At 46.6% G+C, this 27137-nt stretch overlaps 1 protein-coding gene across 3 annotated transcripts in view; it reads left to right on the top strand.

Moving 5' to 3' along the window:
- CNNM2 (cyclin and CBS domain divalent metal cation transport mediator 2) overlaps positions 1 to 27137 on the top strand; it is a 226621-nt gene that overhangs the window by 193102 nt on the left and 6382 nt on the right. The window contains exons 3-8 of one of the 3 annotated variants that reach the window (XM_006120865.4): positions 1239 to 1376; positions 3806 to 3975; positions 6976 to 7069; positions 10432 to 10497; positions 13990 to 14174; positions 16594 to 24627. In XM_006120865.4, the coding sequence (XP_006120927.4) occupies positions 1239 to 1376; positions 3806 to 3975; positions 6976 to 7069; positions 10432 to 10497; positions 13990 to 14174; positions 16594 to 16803 (863 nt within the window). In that variant the 3' untranslated portion in view covers positions 16804 to 24627. Of the gene's footprint in view, positions 1 to 1238; positions 1377 to 3805; positions 3976 to 6975; positions 7070 to 10431; positions 10498 to 13989; positions 14175 to 16593; positions 24628 to 27137 lie in introns of those variants that run through there. The other 2 variants (XM_075935558.2, XM_075935556.2) reach the window with 2 other exon arrangements.

Here is a 27137-nt window from a genome sequence, read left to right as displayed (position 1 = left end):
GGCCAAGGACACTGGGACTGAGATGAAAAGCCTGAGAATGGATGTGGTTGGGTAACTAAAGATTGTATCACGATAGTATGGACAAGAGTGCCAAATGTAAGTAAAACAGGTAGCCTTCATTCTGGTGTTTCCTGGCTTTTGAGCGCTTGACTTCACAACCGTTTCATGTGCGCATGAAATAGTTTCTAATACATAGAAAATAGATATAATGATCTGTACCGTCAGGGTATAGAATTGCATGCTGGCTATTTAATGATTACCAGTTACATTAAATAGCTCAGTCTGCAGTTAAATAAGCTTGGTATTTGGAAGTTATTCCTATGATGTGCGTAAGAGAATAAAATGACCACTGCAGATACTGAAATGGTTTATCTGTTTATCTTAAGTAAAACTGTCAAGAATAAGACTAGGGATGTAAAAAGTGGTTTAAAAATGTAGCCATGCGGCTGTTAAAAATCCCAGCAGTTACGCAGTTACACACACTGCAGGTTCTGCAGTATAAAACTTCTATATAGACACTTTGTACTGTAGAGCTTGCAGTGTGTAACTTGTGGCGGAGGAACCAGGCTCACCACAGACATGGGCTGCTCTGGTGGGCCCTTCGGCGCTGGAGCCGTCGGGGAGCTGCTCCAGCCCCTCCCAGTTAACCGGAACGAGTAAGCCTCATCATTTATATGCCTACACGCGGCCTTCTAATAGTATAAAAATACAAGCCATGGTCCTCTAGTCAAAATCCTATAGGCACACTCCTTCATCCCATTGAAATCAATGAGATTCTGGGCAGCTGCCTGAGACCACACAGTGGGACAAATGCAAGATGAGCACTTGAATACACTTGAAGTTGTATCACTCATACAGTTGGCTTTAAGTTTATAGTAGCGAGGTGTCTCTGTCCTGGATGTTATTCTAGATGGCACTTGTGGTTTAGATTGTCTTAGATACAGGGCATCCCCACCATAAGTCACCCCAGTATATCTCCTTTCCGTTCACGCTTGTAGGAATGCGTCCTAAGTCCTCCCATTCCCCACTCTTAAGTCACTCCAAGAAAAAATTGTGGAAATGGAAGTCAGCCGCAGGAAAAAATTCCCCACTTTAAGCTGTTTTGCTAAGTCCAAGTTTTTTTGGGAAGTACCTTGGACTTGCAGCGAGGGTGGCCTGTATCTCCATTCAGTGCAGTTCAAATGTGACCCTGCTCTAACTGACTTTGCTTTCTTCCTCTCCCATTCTCCCGTTCCCAGCTGATAACAAGACGAAGAAGAAAGTAGCCCATCGGGACAGGAAGCAGGACTTCTCTGCCTTCAAGCAGACAGACAGCGAGATGAAGGTTAAAATATCACCACAGCTCCTCCTGGCAATGCACCGTTTCCTGGCAACAGGCAAGTACAGCTTATCGCGACTTGCAATCGCACAAGAGCCTGAGAGCTAGATTGCCGGTGGAGGCTAAGGAGGCAGGTGGGCAGTGCTGGTGGGGAGGGAGGCTGGACAGTAGGGGGACAAATAATGCCACGTTTGTGTATTTTGTGTTTTCTTTTTAAATTCTCTCCTCTCCTGTGTTCAGTGTCGGCATGAACCCTCTGAGACATTTACCAGGGGTGGACCAGTAACTTTAAATTGGTCTGAAAGGTAAGGTTGAATGCAAGTGCCACCCTGCATGTATAGAGTTAGCCAGGGTAACGACTAGCAAGTACTCCCCACGAGGGAGCACTCAGGAAACAAACTAATGAGGACTGGGTGCCAGCTGTCCAGTTCTCTGGATTGCTGAGTGTAATTCCCCTTTGGTGCCTCATCTGGAAAGAGATCCTGGAATTCAGGGGGGTAGTGTGATCTGTTCCATGGGGCTTTGACTCCAAATGAAAACCTCTTTTGTAAATTGTACAGGTGGTTGAATTTTTTTTGCTGGCTTGTGGGGCATGAGTTGGTGGCTTCAGTCCGGTTTTCAGTGGGCAGAGATGTCTGCATTCCTGACTCACTTCCTGACAGTCTTTGCAGAGAGCCCATGGATTGAGTAGGCTATAGGGCAAGGCTACTCAACTTTGGAATCCCCGGGGCCACAATGATACTGCACAATGATACTCACAGCACATACCGAGGGCCACAACTTAAGTGTGGTTGCCTATACATGCAAATATATATTAAAATATATGCAAATAGCTTCTTTCACACAGTGCCCCTGTGCTCCCAGCACCTCCTCCCCGAGGGCTAGAAACACTGACACCCTGTACCCGTCTGTTCTAGCCAGCCTGTTTGCTTGCGTCTTTCAAATACATACTCCACCTGGGAGACACCTCGCTGTGGTGGCGCGTGTGCCCAGTGGAGGCCATGTTCACAGGATCCCACCTGTCAGCCGCGTGTTGAGCCCCACGTAAACCCAAACTACGCCGCGGGCTGCACGTTGAGTAGCCCTGCTTATAGGGACTGGATTTTCTTTTCATTGCAGAGTTGGTCTCTCAGCATCAGTGATAAGACCTATTCACTTCAGTGAGTGTGCTATTGCTTATGCTGTACTTGTTTGGTGTGTAGGCAATAGCTTTCTGTGTACAGGCCTTTCAGTCCGCACCTTTCACCTTTGCTGCTTCCAATGAAAGGAAACTGTTCAGCTGGAAGAAGCGGCTTTAATAACAAATAACACTTTGTTTATTGTATGGGCACAGAGTTCGATGGAGATTCCCAAACACAGTCTTGACATATTGGTATTGACTTAATTTAGTGGCGCTGTTTCTGTGCTTGTCTAGGAAATGTAAAACAATTTTATATCTAAATCTGGCTGTGGAAGCATTGCTAAATAAGTCAGATGTTACAGTTTGGTTGTCCTGTTCTAAAGGCAGACCAGGATCTGTGGCCAGTCCAGTGTCTCCAAAGTCCTGTCCTGAAAGCAGCCATTCTAAGTATTGGCAATTTGCATGTCTACTTCTTGAGTCCAGCCCACAAAACGCTGGGCTTTCTTCACTTTAAATCGCTCTCGTTGGGAAGGTTGAACAGTAAGAACAGAGGTTTTAGGGTGTGTTGTGTGTGCTATGCATTAATCCCACTGGTGTGAATTTGCCTGCACTCTCCCTTTCACTTTCAACCACTGTCCCCATGTGCGCTCTGACACCTTTCTTTTATTTCTTCTTTGGGTTTACACAGTGGGCCCATCTGTAGCAGTTCTTTAGGTCAGAGAACAATCAGAGACCTATAGAAATAAATGCAATAAATAACAAATCTACTTGTAAAACCCAAACAAAGGTTTTTGGGACCCCAGTTATAAAATTGCTTCCCTACACAGTCCCTGAACGAGCCCAAACTACTGTGGCTTCTGAGCTCTCAGATAGACAAACTCGACTTCCTTTTCCCTTCATGTTGGGGAAATCTTTCTCCGTCATCTGGAAAGAATGTTAGTAACTCAAAGAGGGCAAGTACATTTGGAATATCTGGGAAGTGGAGTATTCTTGTTTCTCCTTGAAAGTATGCCATGGGGAATGTATACCCAGGGATAAATAAACCTGCAGCTAACCTAGGTCAGCTGCCTTGGGCTCAGGCTTCAGGCTGAAAAATTTCTGTGTAGATGTTTGGACTTGGGCTGAAAGTGGCTGTTCCAAATTCCAACCTGTCCACACAGTATATTCTACCCCTGAAGCCTGGGCCCTGGTCAGCTGACATGGGTCAGCTGAGATCCTGCTGTGGGTCTTTTATACCTGTGTGGACATACCCTACGAAAACTCCAATTCTGTAACACATGCGTCTGCTTCCATGTTCCTTGACAACTACTGCCAGTTCATCCCCATGCACCTGAGGTGTAATGCCAAGTTGTGTCTTGTGTTTGTAGAAGTAGAAGCATTTGGTCCTTCCCAGATGTCAGAGAAGATCCTCTTAAGGCTGCTAAAACATCCCAATGTCATCCAGGAGCTGAAATACGATGAGAAGAACAAGAAAGCCCCAGAATACTACCTCTACCAGAGAAACAAGCCTGTTGACTACTTTGTTCTCATTTTACAGGTCAGGCACCTGACTAGATATACATATAACTTGATTTTGTCTCCTTTCTCCTTCCCCTCCATATCTAATACAACTATTTAAGTTTAGTCGTCTTAGGACATAGGAGCCAGGACACCTGACTCCCTTGCTAAGTTGCTAACCTTAACCAACTCATTCAACTGCTCATAGCCTCAGCTTAACTTTCTGGAAAGTGTAGATAATACACCCCTACTTCTCAGAGACGATCATCTGTTAAAAATTGCAACAGAAGTGCTGCAGTATTTGGGCAGGCAGAAAAGAATTCTGTGTCCAGTTGAAACATGTGGGAAAACATTGGTAGACAAAATGTAATGACTGGAAGTAACATTTGGCCAGGATATTCTTGCTAATGCATTTTTTCTTGCAGAAAGGGCCATAGGATGTTTGACAGCTGATTAAAAATTATTTTTTTATGTTTGAAAGTCTGCATCTCTGGAATAGTTCAGTATTAATTTAGGGAAGAGCGCCACCTACTGAATGGCCAACGTCACTTTCTCCAGTTATGTGGATTTTCCTGGAGGTCTTCCATCCAAGCAGTGATCCTGGCTCGATCCTGTTTAATTTATGTGATCTAATGAGATTACAGGCCAACATGATGAGAAAATACTACTTTGTCTTCTTGCTTTTGTGATTTGTATATTATCCATTTTTTCTTAATTTACTCCTCAGGAGGTAAGCAGCAGGACCATAGGAATACTTAGATCTTGTTAACACTGATATTGAAACTCAGTAGCATCTTACTAGCAAGAATGGTATTTAAAGATGGATCTTACATGAGAGGTGGTGACTTCTCAAATTTCAGAGTAGACTGGAATGAGTTGGGTCTACAAAATGGCTTTCAAAATAACACGATAGTACTGTAATATAGCTTATGATGTAAGCCAGTTTTGTAGACTCTTATGTGGCATTAAACGTAAAGGCTATGTCTACACTGCCCCCGTTTTGCACAAAAAAATGCAAATGAGGCGAAGGGTGGAATATTGCTGCACCTCATTTGAATAATTAGTTAGGTTCCGTTTTTGCGCAAGAGGCTTTTGCGGAAAAAGGAGCTGTCTACATGGCCCCTTTTTGCACAAAACCCCCCTCTTGCGCAAGAGCCGTTCTTTCTGAAAAAAATGCGGAAGAATGGCTCTTGCGCAAAAACGGAGCCCCATTAATGTATGCAAATGAGGCTTGGCAATATTCCACGCTTTGCCTCATTTACATATTTTTTGCACAAAACGGGGGCACTTCATAAAGAGATTATGAAATATGGTGCTGTGTGTCCAGGTCAGTTTTGTCAATATGGATAATAAATCAAGTGTTGTAGGATGCAACTGTGGTAAAATGAAGGCCTAAAACAAAAGCCCATGCAGCACAGGCCTGGTCTGAGGCCTAGTTAACAATGGCCAAAACATGGCTAACATAAAGCAAAGCTAAGCTGTGAGTATGAGGCAGGCCCCTGCTCACAGTACTTGGCATGAACAGGGCTGAGAGTGCAGAACAGTAATTGGTACTGGTCATAAGTTAAATTCACATGGTACCACTAGCTCATTAAAAAAGACCTTGGTACCCACTCCTCACAGATACAGACCCAGGTTCAGGAAAGGGTCTAAAACGACAGCATGATGGATAGAGATGATCTAATCAAACCACGAGGTTCAGGGTGATGGGTGGTAGCTAAGTAGCATCAAAGGGTGGCAACCTGATACGTCAGCAGTGACGTGTGACTTGTTTGTACTTGTATATAAAATGGTGCCTTGGGGGAACAGTCTTTGTATGACCGAGGGGGCAGTGGAAATTTCCCACCGATTGAGTCATTCCATTGTGGCAAGTACATATCCGTAGTGGTTCAGTAGAGTCTATTGACAGCTATGACTGCACTTAGCTTAACAATAAACCTGGCCACGCACCTTTGAGTTGAAAATAGGTTACTGCTAGGTAATTACTGAAGCTTCTGATTTTATACTTGCCACCTGTATAACAAGGTAATTGGAACACTAAAAATATATTGCTAGAATTGCTACTTCGTTTTCTGTGTTGGACTCTTGGGTATAGAGTGGTGATGTGCTGTTCAATAACTGCTGTGTTCCACACCAGAAGTGGCTGCATTTCTGTGGTGCTGTACTTGTGTATGGTTTGTAAAATGTTTTGGGAGCCTTTAATAAGATCCTTTATAAATATCAGCAGGAATGTGGAATTTGGAAAAAGAACCTTGAGAGAGAGGACTCAGGACTCTTCTAGGAATTATGGATTTATTTTTTGTGAGAATCCTGTTGTGGAAAGCCTACAACCTGAACGTCAGCTCCCAAAATATGTTTAAAAAGTCTGTGGGATAGCTGTGTTAGTAACTTTTAAAAAAAAAAACTTAAAAAACAACAATGGTCCCGTAACACTTGAGTTGAACAAAAACATATAAATAGTATCATGAGCTTTTGTGGGCACAACCCACTTCTTCAGATGACAAATAAGAAATGGGTTGTGCCCACAAAAGCTCATAATGCTATTTATATATTTTTGTTAGTCTCTCAGGTGCTACAGGATCATTGTTGTTTTTAAAATATGTTGAGTTTACTCCAGTTTCCAGTTGAGATTTTCTGTGTTGTATTTGGAAGGGCCTTGGGTGAATTTGGGCCAGTTACCTGAAATGAGTCTTGCCAGACAAAGCATGTCTAGTATGGGCTTTCTCAGACTTAGGGACCACTCCTTCCCTTCTGTTCAAAGTAAATAGCTTAGTGGTTCACAGATGTTCTTTAGAAGTGGACAAAAGTTAGTACCACAGAGAAGCTACTGTATTTCTTTGAGGTGGGGAGCCTACCCGCCTTGCTGAGTTGAATTAGCTGGATCAAAGATGAGGCCAAAAAGTTGTGTGACAGTGGGAATGATTTTGTCTGTTCCCCTTTATTGAGGCAAGACTTCAGCTTTCATAGTGCACATCTCTTATAAGGTCTCTGGGATGTTTGAGGCCCCTTTTAATTATGGTTCTCTCATTTTCCTCAACAGGGGAAAGTGGAAGTGGAGGCTGGGAAAGAGGGAATGAAGTTTGAAGCTGGTGCTTTTTCCTACTATGGGGTGATGGCCCTCACAGCATCGCCAGGTATGTTCTCTTCCCTTCTGCTTTTTAAATGCCTTCCTGCCTAAGCATGCCTCTCATTGTTTATAGAGATGGAAGAAGCTGTGTAGGAGAGATCTCTGTGGTGTTTGGTAAGGTTGGCATCCACAAAACATGGTAGCATCCTGCCAGTGTAACTAGATGCTTGGTGTTTCAAATCTGGGAAAGGTTGATACTGGTTGTGGTATTTATTTAACTCATGAAATCTGACCAGATGTCACAAGTTTGCCAGCTTGCCGGCTGTGAGCACGCAGGAAGGTTGCTAGTGATCTGTTTTTCTGTTGGCTACACAACCATTGGATTTGGGTTTTTGTTTGTTTAATAGCAGCATAATAGGGAGTGAAGAAGCTGTATACATAAGACATGTGGCAGTGTCAAATGAAAATGACTCTTATCAGGAAAAAATGATGTACATCTTAATAATCATAGGACTTGTCTACATGGTGAATTAGTGTGCTTGAGCAAGCCCAGGTGCAAATCTATGGTACACTAGCCTGCCACACAGTAGCATCCTGTGTGAACTTGGCTACAGCGTACTGAAAGCCCCAGAGCATAGCAGCATCCATGTGGATCTACAGAAAAGAGTAACCAGCGAGGTGCTAAAATTTGCAGATAATAGAAACTGCTCAGAATAGTTAAGTCCAAAGCAGACTGTGAAGAGCTTCAAAAGGATCTCACAAAACTAGGAGATTGGGCAACAAAGCGGCAGATGAATTTTAATGTTGATAAATGCAAAATAATGCATATTGGAAAACATAATCCCAACTATACAGAGAAACCGATGGGGTCTAAACTGGCTGTTACCACCCAAGAGAGATCTTGGGGTCATTATGGATAGTTCTCTGAAAACATCTGCTAAATTTGCAGCAGTAGTTAAAAAAGCTAACAATGTTAGGAATTATTTAAAAAGAGTTAGAATATAAGACAGAGAATTTCTTATTGCCTCTGTATAAATCCATAGTATGCCCATATCTTGAATACTGCCTGCAGATGTGGTCACCTTATCGCAAAAAAGATATCTTGGCACTGGGAAAAGTTCAGAAATGGGCAATAAAAATTATTAGGTGTATGGAACAGCTGCTGTAGAGGAAAAACCAGTAAGAAAAGAGACAACTAATAGGGGATGTGATAGTGATCTATAAAATCATATCCCATGTGTAGAAAGTAAATGAGAAAAAGTTATTTACTTGTTTCCATAACACAATAGGGGGTCACCAAATGAAATCAATAGTTAGCAGTTTAAAACAAACAAAAGGAAGTATTTCTTCATGCAGCACATAATCAACCTGTGGAACTCCTCGCCAGAAGACATTGTGAGGACCAGGACTTTAACAGAGTACAAAAAAGAATTAGTTATATTCATGGAGGGTAGGTCCATCAATGTCTGTTAGCCTGGATGAGCAGGAATGATGTCTCTAGCCGGTGTTTTTCTAAAGCTGGGAATGGGTGAGAGGGGATGTTCTTTTCTTTCTCTCTGGGGCACCTGGCATTGGCCATTGTTAGAAAACAGAACACTGGGCTAAATGAACCTTTGATCTGACCCTGTATGTCAATTCCAGAGACAAAAACAATTCTCTGGGGCATTTGAGATGTAAGCAGTAACTGTATGTTGCTATTTAGCTGATAATCTTCTGAATGTATGCTAGCAATTTCACATTCAAAGAGGAAAAAATCATTCCTTGATTATGCGTGCTGAAATTAAATGGCGCTTACTGCGACTTTTTAGGTTTTTGAACAGCAGCAGATTGGCTAAAGCACAGATCCCTGGAAGAGTTTCTTCTGTGCTCTAGCAACAGTCCAGTGTGTATGTATAATCTGTACCCTCCACTTTGAGGTTCAGTTTTTACAATACAAATCAGTCCAGGGCATGCCAGAGCATCTCACCTCCCATATACTATCCGCTACACTTGAAAATCTTTCACAGCCACTCCTTTCCTACCACTCGACCATAGATTGTGTCATTGCACCTATCCTGGGGTGCGCTCTCCTACTCTGAAACCCATGTTGGTCTTCCTCGCCCCCAACTCCAAGCACATGCCTCTGGGGTTTCTTATCAGTTGACCACTAGTGGCCCTGTATTTTTCATTTCCTACAGTCCCTTTTCCAGTAACAAAGCCGTTAGTTTGTAGGTGCATTTTTTTGTATGTTAAGAGGGTATATTTTAGTATGAGATTGTATGTCAAACTGCATCATCTTATCAATAAAATGACTATAATTGCTCCATGGAGGTCTGTCTGCAAGCAGTTCCCCTTCAGCACTCTGGGTAATAGCCGAAGAGAGGCACTGCAGAGCAAGGGTAGATATTCTTACCTATCTCTTTGAGACTCCCAATCCCTAATAGCCCCCGTGCCTCTGTTTCCCCATCTGGAAAGTGAAGGCAATGGAAGGGTTCTGAGGGTTAAATGTCCATAAAGTGACTGTAAAATTATCACTAGCATTGAAAAAGTGAATGGGGATGTGTTATTCCTCATAACACAAGAACTAGGGGTCGCCAATTGAAATGAATAGGTAGTAAGTTTAAAACAAACAAAAGGAAGTATTTCTTCACACAATGCACAGTCAACCTGTGGGACTCCTTGCCAGAGGATGTTGTGAAGGCCTAGACTATAATGGGGTTTAAAAAAGCACTAGGTATGTTTATGGATGATATATCTATCACTGGCTATTAGCCAGAATGGGTAGGGATTCACAACCATGCTCTGAAGTGTTCTTAGCCTCTGTTTTCCAGAAGCTGGGTATGGGCAACAGCGACAGGGGATGGACTACATGATGATCAGTTGTTCTGGTCATTCCCTCTGAACCATTTATATTGGCCACTGCTGAGGATACTGGGCTAGCTGGACTGTTGGCCAAATCAAGTCTGGCTGTTCTGATATTCTTCACCATAAAATGGCAAATTACAGGCTCATTTTGATGGTCTGATAAAAATAATTTTGAGAGTGGTGAAATCTACCCTCTTTTTGTTTCTTCATTTAGCTACCCCAGTTGGGCCTTCCCCCAAGATGACTTTCATTTTCATTTTTATTCTTCATCTCTTGGGCTAAAGTGGTTACTGCTTTTGCATTGCATACTACTTTTAAATGAATGAGTCTTGAAATGTCAGTCGAGATCTCTGGACTGAATGGCAGGTCGGATTACCAAGCAGAATGTATGCAGTTTTGCGGATTTATTTATTTGTAATTATTCCTACAAATTGTCTAATCGGCTTTTTTCCCCCTTTTCTTTTCTGCAATTGATTGGTGCTTCTGGTTTCTCCAAAGAGTATGAACTAACTCTTTCCCTTGGCAAGTGTGGAGAGCTGTTTTCTTTCCACTCGTGATCTCACCCTTTTTCTCTCCCTCTTCTAGTTCCCTTGTCCCTGTCTCGTACGTTTGTTGTCAGCAGAACAGAATTATTAGCAGCAGGTTCTCCAGGTAAATCCGCATGCTTCTTTTTCACCATTCTTGTGTCTGCACTGACCTCATAAAAAGCCAGTTGCAGTCTGTATTTGTCTAACTCCTTTACTTGTTAGAGAGAAGTTCAACCAAGAGACATACCTGACAGGTAAGCATCCTAAACTTTGAGTTATCATATATATAGTAGCCCAATGTCTGAGAGTCTGTAACGCTGAAATGCTGGCTGTTCCCTATGGGCGGCGCTGTTGATGAAATGCTGGCTGTTCCCTCTGGGTGGCCCGTGCTGCATGGGGCGTGCAGAGCCCAAATGCCTCTTGCGCCACTTTCTCCCCCATGGCGGCCCGGCTGAGCGGCGCAGAAGTCAGCCGAGCGCCACGGTGGGAGGAAAAGGAGGAGCGGGGCGGTGATGTGCAGCGTGACAGTGGCTCCAGGCCCCACCCCCTGGCCGTGAACATCACCATCCCGCCCCCTTCGCCTCCCACCGTGGTGCTCAGCTGACTTCAGCGCCGCTCAGCCGGGCCACCGCGTGGGAGCAAGTGGCGCAAGCGACCGTTTGGGCTCTATGCCCCCCCATGCAGCACGGGGAGTGCGGAGCCCAAACGGCCATTTGGGCTCCACAGTCCCCCGAGTGAGAGGCAAGAGAGGGAGGAGAAGAGAAAGAGAGAGACGGAGGGAGAGGCAGGAGGCGGAGGAGAACTGAGAGCAGGAGGAGGGGGGGGAAAACAGGAGGAGGAGAGAGAGAGAGACGGAGTGAGAGACCGGAGGTTCAGGAGAGAAGACTGACATGGAGGAAAGACCTGAAAATCCCGTCTTATGATGGGCTAATTGGCTAGTGAATAAATAGTAGCACACTTACAGACACATCAAAGTGAAATAAAAGCACTACCTTTTTGAAGAGAATATAATGAAAAGGTCCTTGTTTATCTCCCTCCCATATGGATATGCTATCAGGGTGATTTCTATTTTAAAAAATCTGATACCTAGCCTGGGCTCATATACAAAACATCTTAATTCCACAGAAGATGGAGCTAAAATGGAGGAAAGCATTCAAATGAACTTCTAAGCAAATAAAATTTAACTTCAAAAGAGGTGTTGAATCTCCAAACAAAATTTCAAATTACATTGTTCACACACCGAGTATCCTGTTTCATGTGCTCAAAGACTCTGTCATCTTCAAAATTGATTTATTTCACAGATTTCCATGGAGACTTGTAAATAAAGCCAAATTTGATAGTTTTGCCCATACTGGTATTGAAGTTATTCATACACATAATGTGTGCATGTGATCTATGGAAACGTGGGGATGGGGTGTTTTGTTTGTTTTAAAACCATGCATCACTCAAATGACTTAACAGATTATGCTTAACCTTCCCCCAAAACATTTCACTTGAGGACTGAGACCAAGGATGGAATGTATTGGGCTACCAAGAACTTGTTAGGAGCATTTGGAATGATTAGAAACAGGGAGGAATGGAAATAACGCAGTAAATGGCAGAATGTACGGGAATGACTGTTCCTCAGCAGATGCTGAGCCATGCTGCAATTTTGTTTTCCACTGAATTTACCTTGTTCATGTTAATGCCACTGTCTTGCTGTACCGCTAAACAGAATATGAACAGGAAAATATGTGTGCGCCTAAAAAACCAAAACCACCCCCTTTCCTCCAAACTTCAATGAACAGACCAAACGGAGCTCTCACCGGGCATTTCCTGAACTTTTGGTGTTTGTGGCTTCTACTCTCTGGGCTTTTCCTCTCTCTCTTTAATTTTCTGCCATTTTTTACCCTCTGTCCTGAAATTAGTATTATATGCATTCCAAACAAACTACAGGTGATTGCCCTGCAGGGGATTTTTTTCAGGCACAGTTAAAGTTTCCAGCGGCTAAAATGGAAAGGAAAGCAGTTTAATCTTTCTTTAATTAAACTGTTTGATGGCTTTATTTTTTTTCTTGAAACTCTGCAGCTTTGATTATCTTTTTTGCTCAATTCTTTTGCTGTTCCCAGGTCATCTTTTTTTCATTTTTCCATTTTACAGTTGAAATGTATCCCTTGCACGGGCAAACCGTTTCTGATATAAATGCCAGACATTTTTTCCTAGCTTTTTCCAATGGAAAGAAAAAAATGGAAAATAATAAATGTGGGGAGAATATACCCCCTGAAGTGAATTCATATGGTAACTCTGCTTGCTAGAGCAACTTACGGTGCAGCTCACAGACAGGTGTGTTGTGAACATGTAGTGACCATACCAGGATTCTCAGCTGTCGTATTGGGGCATTCTGAAAATGGTCCCGTTGTGTTAATCCCAAATGTGTACTTTACTGTTACGCTTGTGGGTTTTGCCATTGAATCCTTTCTGTAGGAATTTGCTTTCTAGATCCAAGCTGACACAAGGGAATGTGCTAGTCTTCAGAGAGCATGGACCTGCGGAGTTTCTCTCTGTCTCATGCTTTGTTTCCTCATTTCTTCATACACACCTCCCAACTCCCCCGAACTCTGCACATCCCCAGCTGCTTGCCTGTCTTCCTCACTTTCACCCATATTTTGTGTCCCTTACTTTTTGTGCTCTCCCTTGCATATTTGCTGTTCTTGTTCTGTCCTCTGTCTCCAGCCACTCCATGTATTTAGCACATGCACTCTTTCCACTCCTTTTTGCTGCCATATATTTCAAATATCGTCCATATCCTTGGTGAACAAGGATTTCAGGTCAGATTCACACAGGTACTGAAGCTACTTCAAGCAAAAAAACTTTCTCCCAAACACTAGCGAGCTGCTCATCTTGCCACACAGATATGCATGTTGTGCATCAGTGTGGGAAAGCAGAGATGGACTGAGTTAGTCTGTTGGCCGAATGACAGCGTATGGTCAGACTGCTTTCTGTGAAGAAAGATGCTGAGAGGCATCTGCATGGAGGGCTGACAGAAATCTGTCTCCTTGCCTCTAGAGGTTATACTGATTACCCTGCTGATGGAAGGTGCAGCACAAAATTGCCCATTGCTCAGAATTTTCCTCCTTGCTGTTTTGAAATAAGACGTAAAATAGCCGCCGGATTTTAAAAGCAATTGGTAACTGCAGGGATGGCAGGCATGGTTTGCGTCTCCATGCGGCTGATGCAGGGAGTGAGCTGTGCAGCCCACAAGGCTGATCTGTGTCTGCTCGCCATAAGGGCATTAAGAGCTGTGTGATTAAGTGAAGGAGGCAATGCTAAGCGCACGGTGAAACCTTGTAAGATCAAAGCTGCTTTGTGGAAAGGCTCTGGGTGTCGAGATGCTGTTCTGCTGGTTGCTAAGTCAGTGCAAAGAGGCTTTCACCGTGATGTCTGAGAGTGAGATCTGTAACTTGGGTGCACTAGCTACTCAGTGAGAGCTTCATAACAAGCCAGGTTGAGCTTGAGAACGTAAGTTGTCAAGCATCTTCTATGCTATATCCTTGGTTAACAAATGTCTCCGAGAACTTAGAATTAAACACTTCCAAATTGGTTGAAAAGTTCTCCTCTCTTCTTTCCCATTCTTCAGGTGAAAACAAGTCACCCCCCCGTCCCTGTGGCTTGAATCATTCAGACTCTCTGAATCGAGGTGATCGTATCGAAGCAGTGACACCAACATTGGGGAGCAGCAACAACCAGCTGAATGCATCTTTCCTTCAGGTGTACGTCCCAGACTACTCAGTGAAAGCACTCTCAGATATTCAATTTGTCAAGGTAGGAAAAGAGAGAACAGGGCTTCCCTCTCAGAAAAACTGCGCTACCTTGCAGAGCTGAGAGGTAGGGGGAGGGAGATTGTAACTCCAGGCCATAACAGATTGGCACAGAGCAACTAGAACAGTGGTCCCCAACGTAGTGCCCGCGGGCACCATGGCATTTGTGTGCGCCTACCGAGTGACCAGGGCTGGCCCAAGCCATTCTTGCACCCCGGGCACATGCTGCATGTGCGGCCCCGCCCCCGGGCGCCCGGCAGCCCCAAAAGGTTGGGGACCACTGAACTAGAATTATGAAAGCAGCAATCATTTAAACTGTGTGTTTCCCCTGTTTCTGCCGTTTGTTGATTTTCTTCCACTGCTGTTTGGATAGTGCAATTGGACTGGTCACTTCATTTTCTGGTTATCAGCACTTCAGAGGAAGCTTTATATAAAATATCTTTTCCATTGGAGTTAGTCTTGAAAGCCTGTCTCTTGCTGCGATGTTTTGTAAAGCTTTTTGAACAATCTGAATCAGGTCTCATTAGTTAACAGGGTCCTTCTTCTAAGAGAGAACAATTTTGTGATGGCTGCAATTAATTAATTTATAACCAAAAATTGGCCCAGAATGTCATTTGGGATGCAAACTCTCCCCCAGCTTGTCTCCCTTCCTCAACTTTGGCCAAGTCTTGACTTCGTCCCTGTATCCGGACTTCCCATGTCAGGCCCACCTCTCGCACTAAGCGCCACTGGGCACGTGCATATTGCTCTGTTCTTCTGCTCTCTGCATCCCATCACGATAAGCAGGCCCGGTGCCAAAACATTCATCGATCCTGCGGGACGAGCAGATCAGTGTGGTGGAACTGGAAATTCAAACCCAACTGCAGTTCCACTTTAAATTAGGGAAGCTGGTGTCCCATTGTTCCGGAATGATCATGGTGCTTCCTTTATACAAAGCCATTTACTTACACTTCACTTTTCTTTGTAAGACATAGCTTGAACAGTGCTTTATCTTAGAGTAAGTTAATCAGAGTTTGAAAACTCTTGGAGGGAGTGAATAAAACAAATCTTTGTAATGGTGGAGATGTGGGTTATGATCCCAGAAATAAGATTTACTAATGATGTTGTTTTCCCATAGACCCATGCCCCAAACACCTGATGCAGTGAGTCTTACAGGTTTACATCAGTAAGGGTTGAATACTGGCCAGGGTGAACTGAGTGCTCAGTGTTAGAGTCTCGTTTTAGAGATTCTTTTGTATCGAGGGCCATGCCTTGACATTGGTCTGTGAGCTACAACCCTAGTGAGAAGCAAAACTCCTTTCCCACCTCCACGTTCCCAACCCCCTTGTCAATCCGTTGTTGCTGCTCAGAACTTGGAGTTATCCATACACGGACGTCATTGCAGACAGCAGCATGCTGATGTAACTGGGAAGGTGAATCCAGTGCAGTGCAAGGGGATTGCTTGCTGTTTTCAGGAGGGTGTTCCCTACTTCCCCTTGTATAGCATGGCACTACTGTCAGGGATCGTATGAGCGTAGTGGGTTTGATTTCCTCTGGAGCATCAGGTAGGGTAGCAAGGTACTGGAGGGATAGCTCAGTGGTTTGAGCATTGGCCTGCTAAACCCAGGGTTGTGAGTTTAATCCTTGTGGAGGCCATTTAGGGATTTGGGGCAAAAATTCGTCAGGGGTGGTACTTGGTCCTGCTGTGTAGGCAGGGGACTGGACTCGATGACCTTTCAAGGTCCCTTCCAGTTCTAGGAATCTCCACTAATTTAATTTAACCTACATGCTGACTCCAGTGTAACAAACCGAAGTTCCAGTTAGCTTCCTAGAAACCTGGCTAACTTCAGATACATTTCAGATCGCTAATTTGATGTTGGCCCTATATAGATCCCAGGACTTCTGGATTTGGCCCATGCTGCATGTGAGGCCATGAATTGCTGAACTGCAACTGAATTGTAACACGTGTTTGATTCACTTCATACAGAGGGCTCTAAGAATCTGATCCCAAACTCATTAAAGTCACGGAAAAGACTCCCGTGGACTTCAATGGGCTTTGGATGAGGCCTTAAACATTTGCATCACAACATCAATGGCTTTTAGCTAGGAGTAACTGGAAGTCCTTTGGAGCCTTTTAAGGGTATATCCAGTGAGACCAATCCATGCATCACAACACTGAAACAGGATGGAACCACATCATCACTGTGTTGTCACATTGAATTGTCACCACTTTGTGATACTAAGTCAGGGTTCTGTGTTATCCTGGTAGGTTTATCGGGATGATCCCATGAAAATCAGGATTAAAAGGAGAACTTGGCAAGAGGAGAGAGTTTGTGTTCATAGTGTGTCCTATAGGACACCAGATAGAAACCAAAGTGTTATTGTGTCTTTTTGTGTGTGTGCATGTGTTCCCCACCCCCATCCCTCTTGTGTGCATGAAATAGATCTCAAGACAACAGTACCAAAATGCCCTGATGGCATCCCGGATGGACAAGACACCACAGTCCTCGGACAGTGAAAACACTAAAATCGAACTGACTCTTACGGAACTGCATGACGGTTTGCCGGATGAGACGGCGAACCTGCTGAATGAACAGAACTGCGTGACACACAACAAGTCCAATCACAGTATGCTCAGTGAAGGCTCCATCTAGGAGCTAACAATCTGCATCCCTTTTCTACCCATCACTTCAGCAGGACCAGTCTTTGCTCTTCTTGACTGCAAACGCTCTTAGTATGTGCTTGCAATGCCGTGCTGCATCCAGTGTTCTGAGACCAAAGACTTAGCGCCCTTCTTGGGAGCAAAAGAGGAAGAAATTGGAAGAAATGAGAACACAGAAAGCAAAAAACCAAACAAACCGTGGGCTTGGTGAGTGCCCCTGGGAGAACGATGGAATTCTTCCTCGCAAAGTAGAATCGTGTTTATTTTTTCAGCCGTATCTTTGATCTTCATTGGTTTTCCCTCCTTCCTAGACGTGCGCAGAGAAGTTTTTCAAACTGCTCTGATTATTTTTTCAAGATCATGTTTTTAAAAAGAATTTTGCAGAGTTTTAAATTGTTGCTGTCTCTTCCCTCCCCCAAATAGGCTCTGTTGTGACTTTGTGAATCAGCTCCAGTGTCATAGACCTGTTTCCATCCCTCCTTTTGGTCCTGTCCGTTGCCCTATTGTTAAAACAGCAACTGGTACCCATATGTATTTGTGTCCTGAGAACAAAGAATGGATGAGCCGTTAAGGAACTTGTAGCTTAGCGGGATGGAAGTTTGGGGGAATGGGCATTATTTTCTCCCCAAATGACCTTCAGGGAAGGGGTGGTTGTTTTGGCTGCATGCGTTCATAATAACTGATATTTCAGATGGTTCCTTGTAAAACAAACAAAAAAATTGTTACATTTACAGTTTTTAACCTCCACAGATGTTGTGTGTTTTGAATACGAAGATGGGTTTTTAATTGACAGAACTGCAGTCTCATCAAATTACACCGGGATAAATTTCTCTAATTGTATACTGGGCAATCTTTGTTCCCCTGGGATTTGCATTAATGTTACTGGGAATCACATGGTCAAGTTCCCTGCCTTCCCTGCTGTACTGAAAATGTGAAGCCCAAAATGTCAAACCTCAGATGCTAACATACTGTAACCAAAGCATATTCGCAGTGCATGTTAAATAATAACTGGGAGAGAATTTAGGACAAACCATTGTCCCAAAATTGTTGTTCGTGGTAAGATAAAAGATGCTGCTACAGCAATGCCCAAAGCAAATCCTCCAGAAGGATCTGAAACTTTTGCCATTGCAAGATGGATTTCCTGGTGGAGTCAGGACCTTGCTGGTCTCCTCAAAGACTGACGAAGAACTTCCACTACGAGGTAGATCCGTGTTTTGTGCAGGGAGTTTGAGGGAGCGTATTGCACTTCAGGGATTGGAGAAGTTAGTCTCCAGGCAATTCTCCACTTTTCTAGGAGCTGCTGTATTTCCTTCCCTTTTGTCCACTGTTCCTCCATCTGTCCATGGTAGCGTCCTCCAGGACTGCACTCCACCTGTCCATCACAGACATCCCGGAGCGTGGCCTCAGCATGGAGGGAAAATGCCGTCACTGGGACTTCACCGTGTTGTATATTGTAACCCCCAAAATGCAGCATCTGTGGCGTACTTTACCCTAGAGCTGGATCTTTGAAGAACCAAGGCTCCCCCACCCAAACAAACCTCTCCCCCTCTTTAGCGGTGTCTTAAAGAACACGTGACAGTTGACAGCAGTATTAATATCTGAACAAATGCTGCCTAGTGGCTTCTCTGTTGAATTTCAGTCTGTGCTGCTCAAAGAGCACCCGGGCGTGATTGTTACGTACCATTTTCTTTCCTTTACTCTCCGATAAGCTCTGTCTGGCTGAGTTTAAAAGCAAAGCCCCCTTCCAGAATCTGTGGTGTCAGCGCTGCCTCCCTCTTCCCTTAGCCGAGGGCGGAAGCACCTTCTCTGTGGTTGAGACAAGTGTTAGTCGCTTAAACACATTCTGAGCAGGTGCAGTGTTTCACGGCAGCAGCTCCTTGCGGGAAGCCAGGGTGTCCGGGGTTTGTCCCATTTTCCTCAGGCCTTGGGAAGCATCCTCTGAGAAGGGCCTTCTGTGCCCCTCCAGGAGAGATGGGCCGAGGAAAGGCAGTCCCTGGCCCTCCCCCAGAAGGCACAAGTTCCCTTCTGGAGAGCATGGCAGTTCCATGCCTGGTATTAGCATGTGGGACCATGAGACTGGGAAATTCAGCCTTGAAACTCCTGCACTTTTTAGCCTTGTATTTTTAAAAAATGCTGCTGCTTCTTCCTTTTAAATGTTGTGCCTGTTGCCTCCGTCGGCATTTTCTGTCCCACCTGTCGGCCACTCGTGCCTTGGACAGAGCTGGCAGCACAGGTTCTGTCCAGCGCCTGCTCCACTGGCCCCAGGAGTCTCCCTGTAGCTGGCTCCAGGAGGGCTGCTGACATTGCACCTTTTCTGCCGGAGCGGAGGGAGGAAACGTTACGCCGCCAGCCCCTGGAGAGGAGGGAGCTGTTTCCTTGCTCCGGCCCTTTTATTGAAACTGCCATTGCACCTGACGTTACCGACTGCCCCGTTGCTGAAAGCGCTGCATTCCGTGGTACCCCGGGGCTGCAGTGTGCTTCCTGTCAGACCCGCTGAGGGAGGGCAGGAATCGCACTGAGGGGTCTCTGTGGGGTGGTGATGGGATTTCTGGCTTTCATGCTCTTTTGTGGCGTTTTTGAAAAGCTTTGTTCCCCTCTAACACAAACCGCAGAAGCCACGTTCTCCCGAAGGCGAGTAACTCCTGTCTGTCTGCGGGCGGATTCCCGTCTCTCCAAGCTGTCCTTACGTCATTTCCCATCAGCCTTCCCAGTGTGGTGAGAGAAGGTGCAGTCACTTTCATAAAGCTAGTTGGTCACAGTGTGACTTTGGCAAATGGGCAGCCTTGGGGGGCGGGGACAGGAGCGCCCCTGAATTGGCTTCAGGAACAAGGCCTCCTGCCTGTCCCTGTGGAAAACCCTCTCTGCTCTAGGAGATGGGCTTTTACTGCTGCAGTGTGAAGGGGGCACAGCTGAGATGGGCATCCCATGTAGCAGGCCCCTTGGCAAGCAGAGGGAAGACGCACCCCACTCAAGATCTAGTTACAAGTCTTGGACCCATATTTGCAGTGGGATCGACAGGCTTCAAGAGCTGCTCCTGTGCCATTAGCTTCCCCCAGGGCAGAGGGAGAGCCGTGGGAGTCTCTGCTTGGCTCTCCAAATTCAGGGGTGCTCAAAGCTACAACCCAGGACAGAGCTGTCCATCAGTCACTGTCCTAAATCAAGGCACCATTGAACTTGACTTCGCTGGACTTCGGGAGCCATTGGACTTGACTTCAGTCCTTGATCCTTTGCAAGGCTTTGATTGTAGAAAGGATCCAGCATCTTTCAGCCTTGACTCCTGTGGCCTGGCTTGTTTCCTCCTTCCACCAGCGTCAAAGCGCAGCCCGAGGGGCAGAATTCAGCCAGTTTGCTGGTGGACTGGGGGAGACAGGAGGGCATGTCCCCTCAGTTGCTGGTGTTGACACCGTTTTTGCACAAGAGGTCTCTGAAAGGAGGCTTCCACACTAATGCCGTAAATGCACATCTGTGAATTAACTTTGACATTCCTGTTGGACTGAAAGGAAGCTGACTCTGATGTAATCATGACTTTACATTCTGTGTGTTGCCAAATCTCTGTCAAGAGCTAAGGGATGTTCTTGCTTTCGCGTGAGAATCTCTCTCCAAACAAGACGGACTCTGGGGCTGTGGAGATCGGGTGCAGCACGTGAACTCTGAGTGGGAGGTGGACTGAGCGAATCACTGCTCCCGTCTGCAGACCCTGCTCACGGGAGAGTTTGCAGGGCCCGCGTCATTTTCCTTGCCACTTGTCTGCAGCCCAACATCCCTGCATGGCGAGAAGCCTTTCCCCAAGGACTGCTTAGGGCTGTGTGGGGCCCAGGATTGTTTCCGTATATGTAGCAATCCAAGTGTAACCTGGCTCCAGATTCCCCCCCCTACACACACACACACACACACACACACACCTCCTCCAGACTCCTCTTCCTAGGACTATCCCCTTGGCATTCACCTTTCCTGGGGAGAAGGCATGGTGGGAAGGGAAAAGGTGAATGGCTCCCAGGAGAACCCACAAAGATCTCCCCATTGCTGCTCCGAACCCCTCGGGGGCCAAGTGCTTGAGCAGGCGGGGGTTCGGCCTCGGCGCGGGTGTTGCAGGGAGCTGTGCTCTGTTTGAAAACAGCTCAAAGGAAAGTGGAGCAGTGCCCTTTGGTTGCAATAGCGCGTCACTTGATCTCAGCCACCAGGCTGGGGGTGGAGGGGTTAGATGGCAGCATGGGGGAGGGAGGAAGATGGTCGCATTATCTCCTCACCTGCATCCCAGGTAAGTATCACGTGCTGGGAGGGGATGACCAAGTTCTCCAGGACCTCTGGGAAGTGCATCTGCCTTGTGCTGAGAGAGACTAGTTCCCATGCAATCTACGTACCCTGTGTTCTAGGATAGTGACTACACAAACCCCTGGTTTAAAACTAGGACCTACGTACCAGTGAATTTGTTATCCAGTGCCTGGATTCGCTAAGAACTAGCAAATGGGGGTGGGGGGGAGTTACCGTGACAGTATCTTTGTTAACCGTATAACTTGAGACTTTATACGGAAGGTGTGTGGCTGGCATTATGTGTTCTATAGAAATTGTATATTGGAGACTTTGACGCCATAACGGGGGGCTGCTCAACAGCATTGTGTGAAGCCGACCTTGGACTTGCCGTACCTCATGCTGCTTTGGCCTTGTGAATGTGGCTGTCCATCGTGCGGCTTCAGAAGAATCCAAAGAAGCACTTGGCCCCTGGACTGAAAAAAGAATCGAGGAACTGCTTCCCCGCGGTGCCGTTAGTCTTGGGGAGAGGTGCCTCGCAGTATCCCAGTGGCATTGACATGAGGTGGCAGCTCAGATGTAGCAAGTGAGGCTCAGCATTGAGGGGCTAATAGCAATACACAGGGTTGTCTCATTTACCCCCAAACCCCCGCCAAATTACTGCTCTGCTCCTCTCCAGAAGGCTGCTTGTCATGCTCTGTAATCTCTCCACCTTTCATTGCCCTACTGGGTGAGGGCAACAAGGCGCTTGCTGGCTCTGGTACTGCCCTCTCCTTCATAGCACAGGTCAGATTTGGGGGTTGGGTTTCGTGGGTTTGTTGCTTTTCTGCTCCAGTGTGGGGTGGCTGGAGCATTCCTGGGGGAGAGAGGCCGGTAATCTCTGCTCCTTTCCTCCTGAGCTGGGGGAGGCGAAAGCAGGAGGCATGGAACTAAAATGATGCAGCCAGCCCTTGCTTTGGGATGTTTACCTGCCGCTAGCACTGATTCTGGCTCTGAGGGAGAGGCCCATCAGACATCAGCCGAACACCTAATTGCTGAGAGTCCCACGGACCCCTCCCTTCCGTCCTACACCTGCTGCTTGAAAGTCTCCCGCTGGATGGGCCCGACCCCTTACAGAGCGACAGTGTGTATATTAGAGAGTTGGCCGCCACTGCCCGGCTTCTGTTTGCTTTGGTTTGTGTCACCTCTTCATCTGCAAGCCATGACTGTTCATTGGTCATGTGTGCGTCCCTCCAGTCTGATTCCATTCTAATGTCTCCAAACGTTGAGATGAGAATCTTGGGTCTTCTGATTCTCCTTCTTATCCCTCCCACCAGCCTATCATTATGTGATTTCGCCTGAGATTGTACATTGGAGCAGGGCTGGCGGCTGTAGCCCTGCGGACTAAAATGCCTCCCCGGTTGCTGTGAAAATGCAATTAACAAAATCTAATTCTGTTTAACCAAGAGCTTGAAGTTGAGTCAGTCCTTTCCCTCCTCTCTAAAGAAAGAGCCTGTCTGTTGCAGAGAGATGGCTGAGATTTTATAGACCCTAGGAATGGAAAGTCCTAGCCGTAGGAGTCTAAGTGAATGACGTCTGAGATTGCAAACAGCTGTGATGCTCAAGGGGTCACTAGGAGGCGCTGGTCTCCCTCCTTGGTGAGGCAGTGTTTGGACATAGCAAGTGGAGTCGGGTTGGTTAGTAGCACTGGAGCAAAAATACGATTTCTTCTGTGCTGCAGATCTCAAGTGTCTCAATTAGCTTTGTGAGCACGTGTTCACAAAGGCCACAGACACATGGCAGGTAGGGACTGTGCAACACAGTTCTTACTTGTTAGGTCCCATGCTCCATGGGTGGGCTGAGAGGTTTCCACTGGTGGATTTTCACTTAGGTAAAGCATTCTGTTCTGAGTAATGGCCTCTTGGTACATGGAAGCAGCATTCTCACACTGCTTTGGTTGAGTTTGGGGAAAGGAGAGCATCAGAACGGCCACACTGGGTCAGACCAAAGGTCCGTCTAGCCCAGTGTCCTGTCTGCCCACAGTGGCCAATGCCAGATGCCCCAGAAGGCATGAACAGAACAAGGAATCATCCAGTGATCCCTCCCCTGTTGCCCATTCCCAGTCCCTGACAAACTGAGGCTAGGGACACCATTCCTACCCATCCCAACTAATGGCCATTGATGGACCTACCCTCCATGAATCTATCTAGCTCTTTTGAACCCTGTTGAAGTCCTGGTCTTCACAGCATCCTCTGGCAAGGAGTTCCGCAGGTTGGCTGTGTGAAGAAAAACTTCCCTTTGTTTTAAAACTGCTACCTGTTAATTTCATTTGATGACCTCTATCTAGTTCTTATGCTATGGGAACAAGTAAATAACTTTTCCTTATTCATTTTCTCCACACCAGTCATGATTGTATAGACCTCTTATTGTATCCTCCCTTAGTCTTCTCTTTTCTAACCTAAAAAAATCCTAGTTTTTTTAATCTCTCTTCGTATGGCAGCCGTTCCAAACCCCTCATCATTTGTGTTGCCCTTTTCTGAACCTTTCCCAATGCTGATATCTCTCTTTTGAGAGGAGGCGACCACATCCGTACACAGTCTTCAAGAGGTGGGCGTCCCATGGATGTATAGAGAGGCGATAAGATATTCTTAGAAGGCAGTAGGCAGTAACTGACTGTACTGGTCTGATTCTCTCCCACAACTGTAGCTATCAAAGAGGGAGGGGACAGCACTCAAGACCTGCTGGCACTTTGCTTTGTTGCACATGGCGTTTGGATGATGGAAAGATCTCAGGACCTGCTCCTCTGGCACTACCAGTACATCTGCTCCCCGTTTTGGAGCTCATGGGAATCACCTGCTTGCCTGGGCTGATAGTCTAGACTAGCAGGGTTTGTGCTAGTAGGCGGGGCTCTCAGGAGTGAGCTGCAAAGCTTTTGTTTGTTCTTAACACTGCTTGAGATCCAAGGCGATGTGTCTCTGCCAAATCCATTTCATCTGGTAGCCAAACCACTGGCGAACTTGCTCCTCTGTCACAGTCAGCTCTGCAACAGCTGCTACTGTTCCTGTTCCCTAAAACCAAGCCAGTCCCCTTCTCTGTGCACATTGTCTGACTACGTCGTGAAGTCTGCACATTCCCGTCAACTTCTGTTCCTAACACTTTCCCTTTTTCCCCTTTAAAATGTATGTTCACAGCTCTCTAAAACCACACAATTGTCGTTAGATAATGCTGCTATCCTTGGGCCTTTTCACTGTCTTATTGTCCATCCTACGTGGTCTTTGCTAATTGTATCATATTGTACATTTCTCCGGTTTTTATCCAAGATGTAGTATTCTGACTACAGTATGACTACAAATTGTGTACATAAACCTGAATAAGCACAAATGAAAAACAACAAACGAAGTGTATACGTTTCATAAACCAGTTGTCATATGAATGAATGTGATAATTATTCCAATTGTGTTGTAGATTTCCAATCTCTCCTATTTATTTTGTACCTGATTTATGTGTATATTTTGTGATTTTGTTTAAAAGCATTTTGTTTATTTCAGTTCTTTTTAGATAAATGATGATTTTTCTGTTGAACGTCCCAGTTTATGCATTTCCCCTGCTCCCTGTTTCATCTTTTTATTTCAAAGGCAGATTGAAAACTTCCTCCTCCCCTCTCGTATGGGGCTGAGCACCTGGAACTCTGGAGACGGCAGCAGATTAGGATCCTGGTCCTTGTTAATCATAAGTCATGATCAGAGCATGCCCAGCTTGTTGCTGCCCTCTTAGGTTGCCACGAGTGTCAGAGGGCCTGATCTCATGCCCATGGATGTCAGGCTTGCCACTGGCTCGTGGGGGGACTGGATTGGGCCCACAGCCAAAGAGGAGAGAGACAGGACAGTCTCCCACTTGTCCATTCCTGGCTGGAGGAGTTGATGGCTCTGAACGTTGGCTGACTAGCTCCTGGTGGAACATTCCCATGGCCCCTTCTAGCGGGCGCGTCCTTTTTACCTTCCACTGATCAAATTCCTTCTTAACCCCCTTGTATCTCAGCAGGACAGACGTGTTTGCCATTGCCTGTAGGTGATGTGTAATGTGTCCCACAGGCTGGGTTCATTGCAGGCTCTGTAAGCTACCCAGGGACTTGGGTCGGGTTCTGCAGCTGCTCGGCCAGATGTGTGTGTAGCTTCGTCAGTTGCCATGTTACGTGCCTGTTACGCCTCATCGACTTCATTCACGTTACCCCTACTTGGGTTGCAAATCGAGGTGTGATGGTAAATTTCCATCTAGGCTTCAGCTGTGTAGCCAGCGCTCCAGAGCAGATAGGTGGTGCGTGTGGCTGTGCTCTCTGCCCATCCTTCGCCTCCCTTTCCACGCGCCTGACTCTCGAAGCGGCGTTTACCTGGACTCTGGTTGCTGAAGACGGTGGCCCTTGACTTCTCCCTTGGTAGCTGCCACATTGATTCATCAGACGGGCTCCTGCGGAAGATGGACCCACCCCAGTGCCTCTCCCAGCCTCCATGTTTGCTTGGCCAGATGTAGCATAGCGAGTTGGCATGTTCAATGTGGTTAGTTCTCACCTCTCACATCTCCCTGCGCTCCGCACCCCTAGTTACAGCTGCCTCTCTGCCCTCCTGGACCTTTTCCGTGTAATGTCCAAATGAACCGGGCCAGGACAGAAATCCTCAAGCTGCCCCATCTGGATTATCCTCTGTCAGTGGCATCGGTTTAATGTGCCCGGGTCGTTGCCCTCACCCCCCAATGGACGGCTGACCAGGAGAGCGTGATCCTGCCCTCGCGTTGCCTTTGCTCTTTGTCGGTGCACTGAGCTGCCGTCTGTCCGACGCAGGCTCTTGAGCATACAGGGTGTTCTTCTCTGCGGGGTGTCAAATGTGCCCCGGAGACACTTTCCCCCTCGGCACCGCGGCTTAAACCCCTCGCCATCCAGATCGGGATCCAGAGCCTCTGATTAAGAGCTGGCATGTTATCTGCCCCTCCCCCCCACTGCCCTGCTGTTCTGGACTCTACCTAAGAGCCGCCCCCGGGAGCCTCCCACTTGCTGGGCAGGGGAGGAAGAGGAAGCGAGAACTGACATCAGGGTGTTCCCCCTTCCCCCCCCCCCCACATCCTTGTGCCACGTATCCACAGGGGGCACACCAGGGCTCGGGAGGGAAGGAGCTTCCTGGGAGCTGCTCTCATGCCTGAACTTGCGCAGTATATTTAAAGGAGCAATGTGACTGTCACTGATACACAGTGTGTATCCCTGTCCCTCGTGCGCACTCACACTCGCTCACACTCACACTCACACTCTCTCTCCCTCTCCCCCAAGACCAGCACATACTTGTGGAGTTGCTGCTACTTGTTTGAGGGTTGTGGCCGGGCTGTGCTTTCTGTAACTTTTATTTCTCTCTCGTGCGTAACTGTTAGCTTGTGGGGGAGCGAGTTCTAAATGCCCCACCTCCCATGCTGGTGATATTTTTAAAATCTCCATTTTCTCTAGGGGTTTGGTTGCTGCTGCTGGTGCACATCCGCCCATTACCTCAGCAACAAAATACATAAAATTCATTCTGCACATAGGTGGAAAAATTAGAGGGGACACCAGCAGGGAGTTTCCCCTGGCCCTACGCCACTCCTGAAAGCAGCCAGCATATTGCTGTGTCCCCTGCGGGAGGCGATGCAGGGGATCTCCACACACTCCCCTTGCCTGCAAGCACTGCCCTGCAGCTCCCATTGGCCGGGAGAGGGACCTGCAGCCAATGGGAGTTGCAAAGATGGTGTCTGCGAACAGAGGGGCAGCGTGTCCCAGAAGGCAGCAGCTCTGAGGCTTCCATCCATCTCAGTGGAGCACCGTGTGCAGAGCTTGGGGGGCCCGGCCTGAAGACGGTATTTCGGCTCCTCGTGTCCCTCCATCCCAGTGGACGTTGCAGTGTGCATACGCTTGTGGTCTGGGCCGGGGCTCCCGACACAGGTCAGCATCTCGTAGTGCTGCTGCTGCCCGGTGGCCTCCTTGCGCTTGGAAATGAGCCCTCAGCCTCTCTGGTTCCCCTCCGGCTGCTGCGGCCAGTCATTTTCACAGCTCTGCTTTCCGAGTGTCCGTGGGGGAGGGAGACCTCC

Source organism: Pelodiscus sinensis, chromosome 8 (genome assembly GCF_052426305.1).
Source record: "Pelodiscus sinensis isolate ZL-2025 chromosome 8, ASM5242630v1, whole genome shotgun sequence".
Lineage (NCBI taxonomy): Eukaryota > Metazoa > Chordata > Testudines > Trionychidae > Pelodiscus > Pelodiscus sinensis.
The sequence above is the reverse complement of the archived record's forward strand: the minus strand, read 5'-3'. Positions and strand labels throughout refer to the sequence as shown.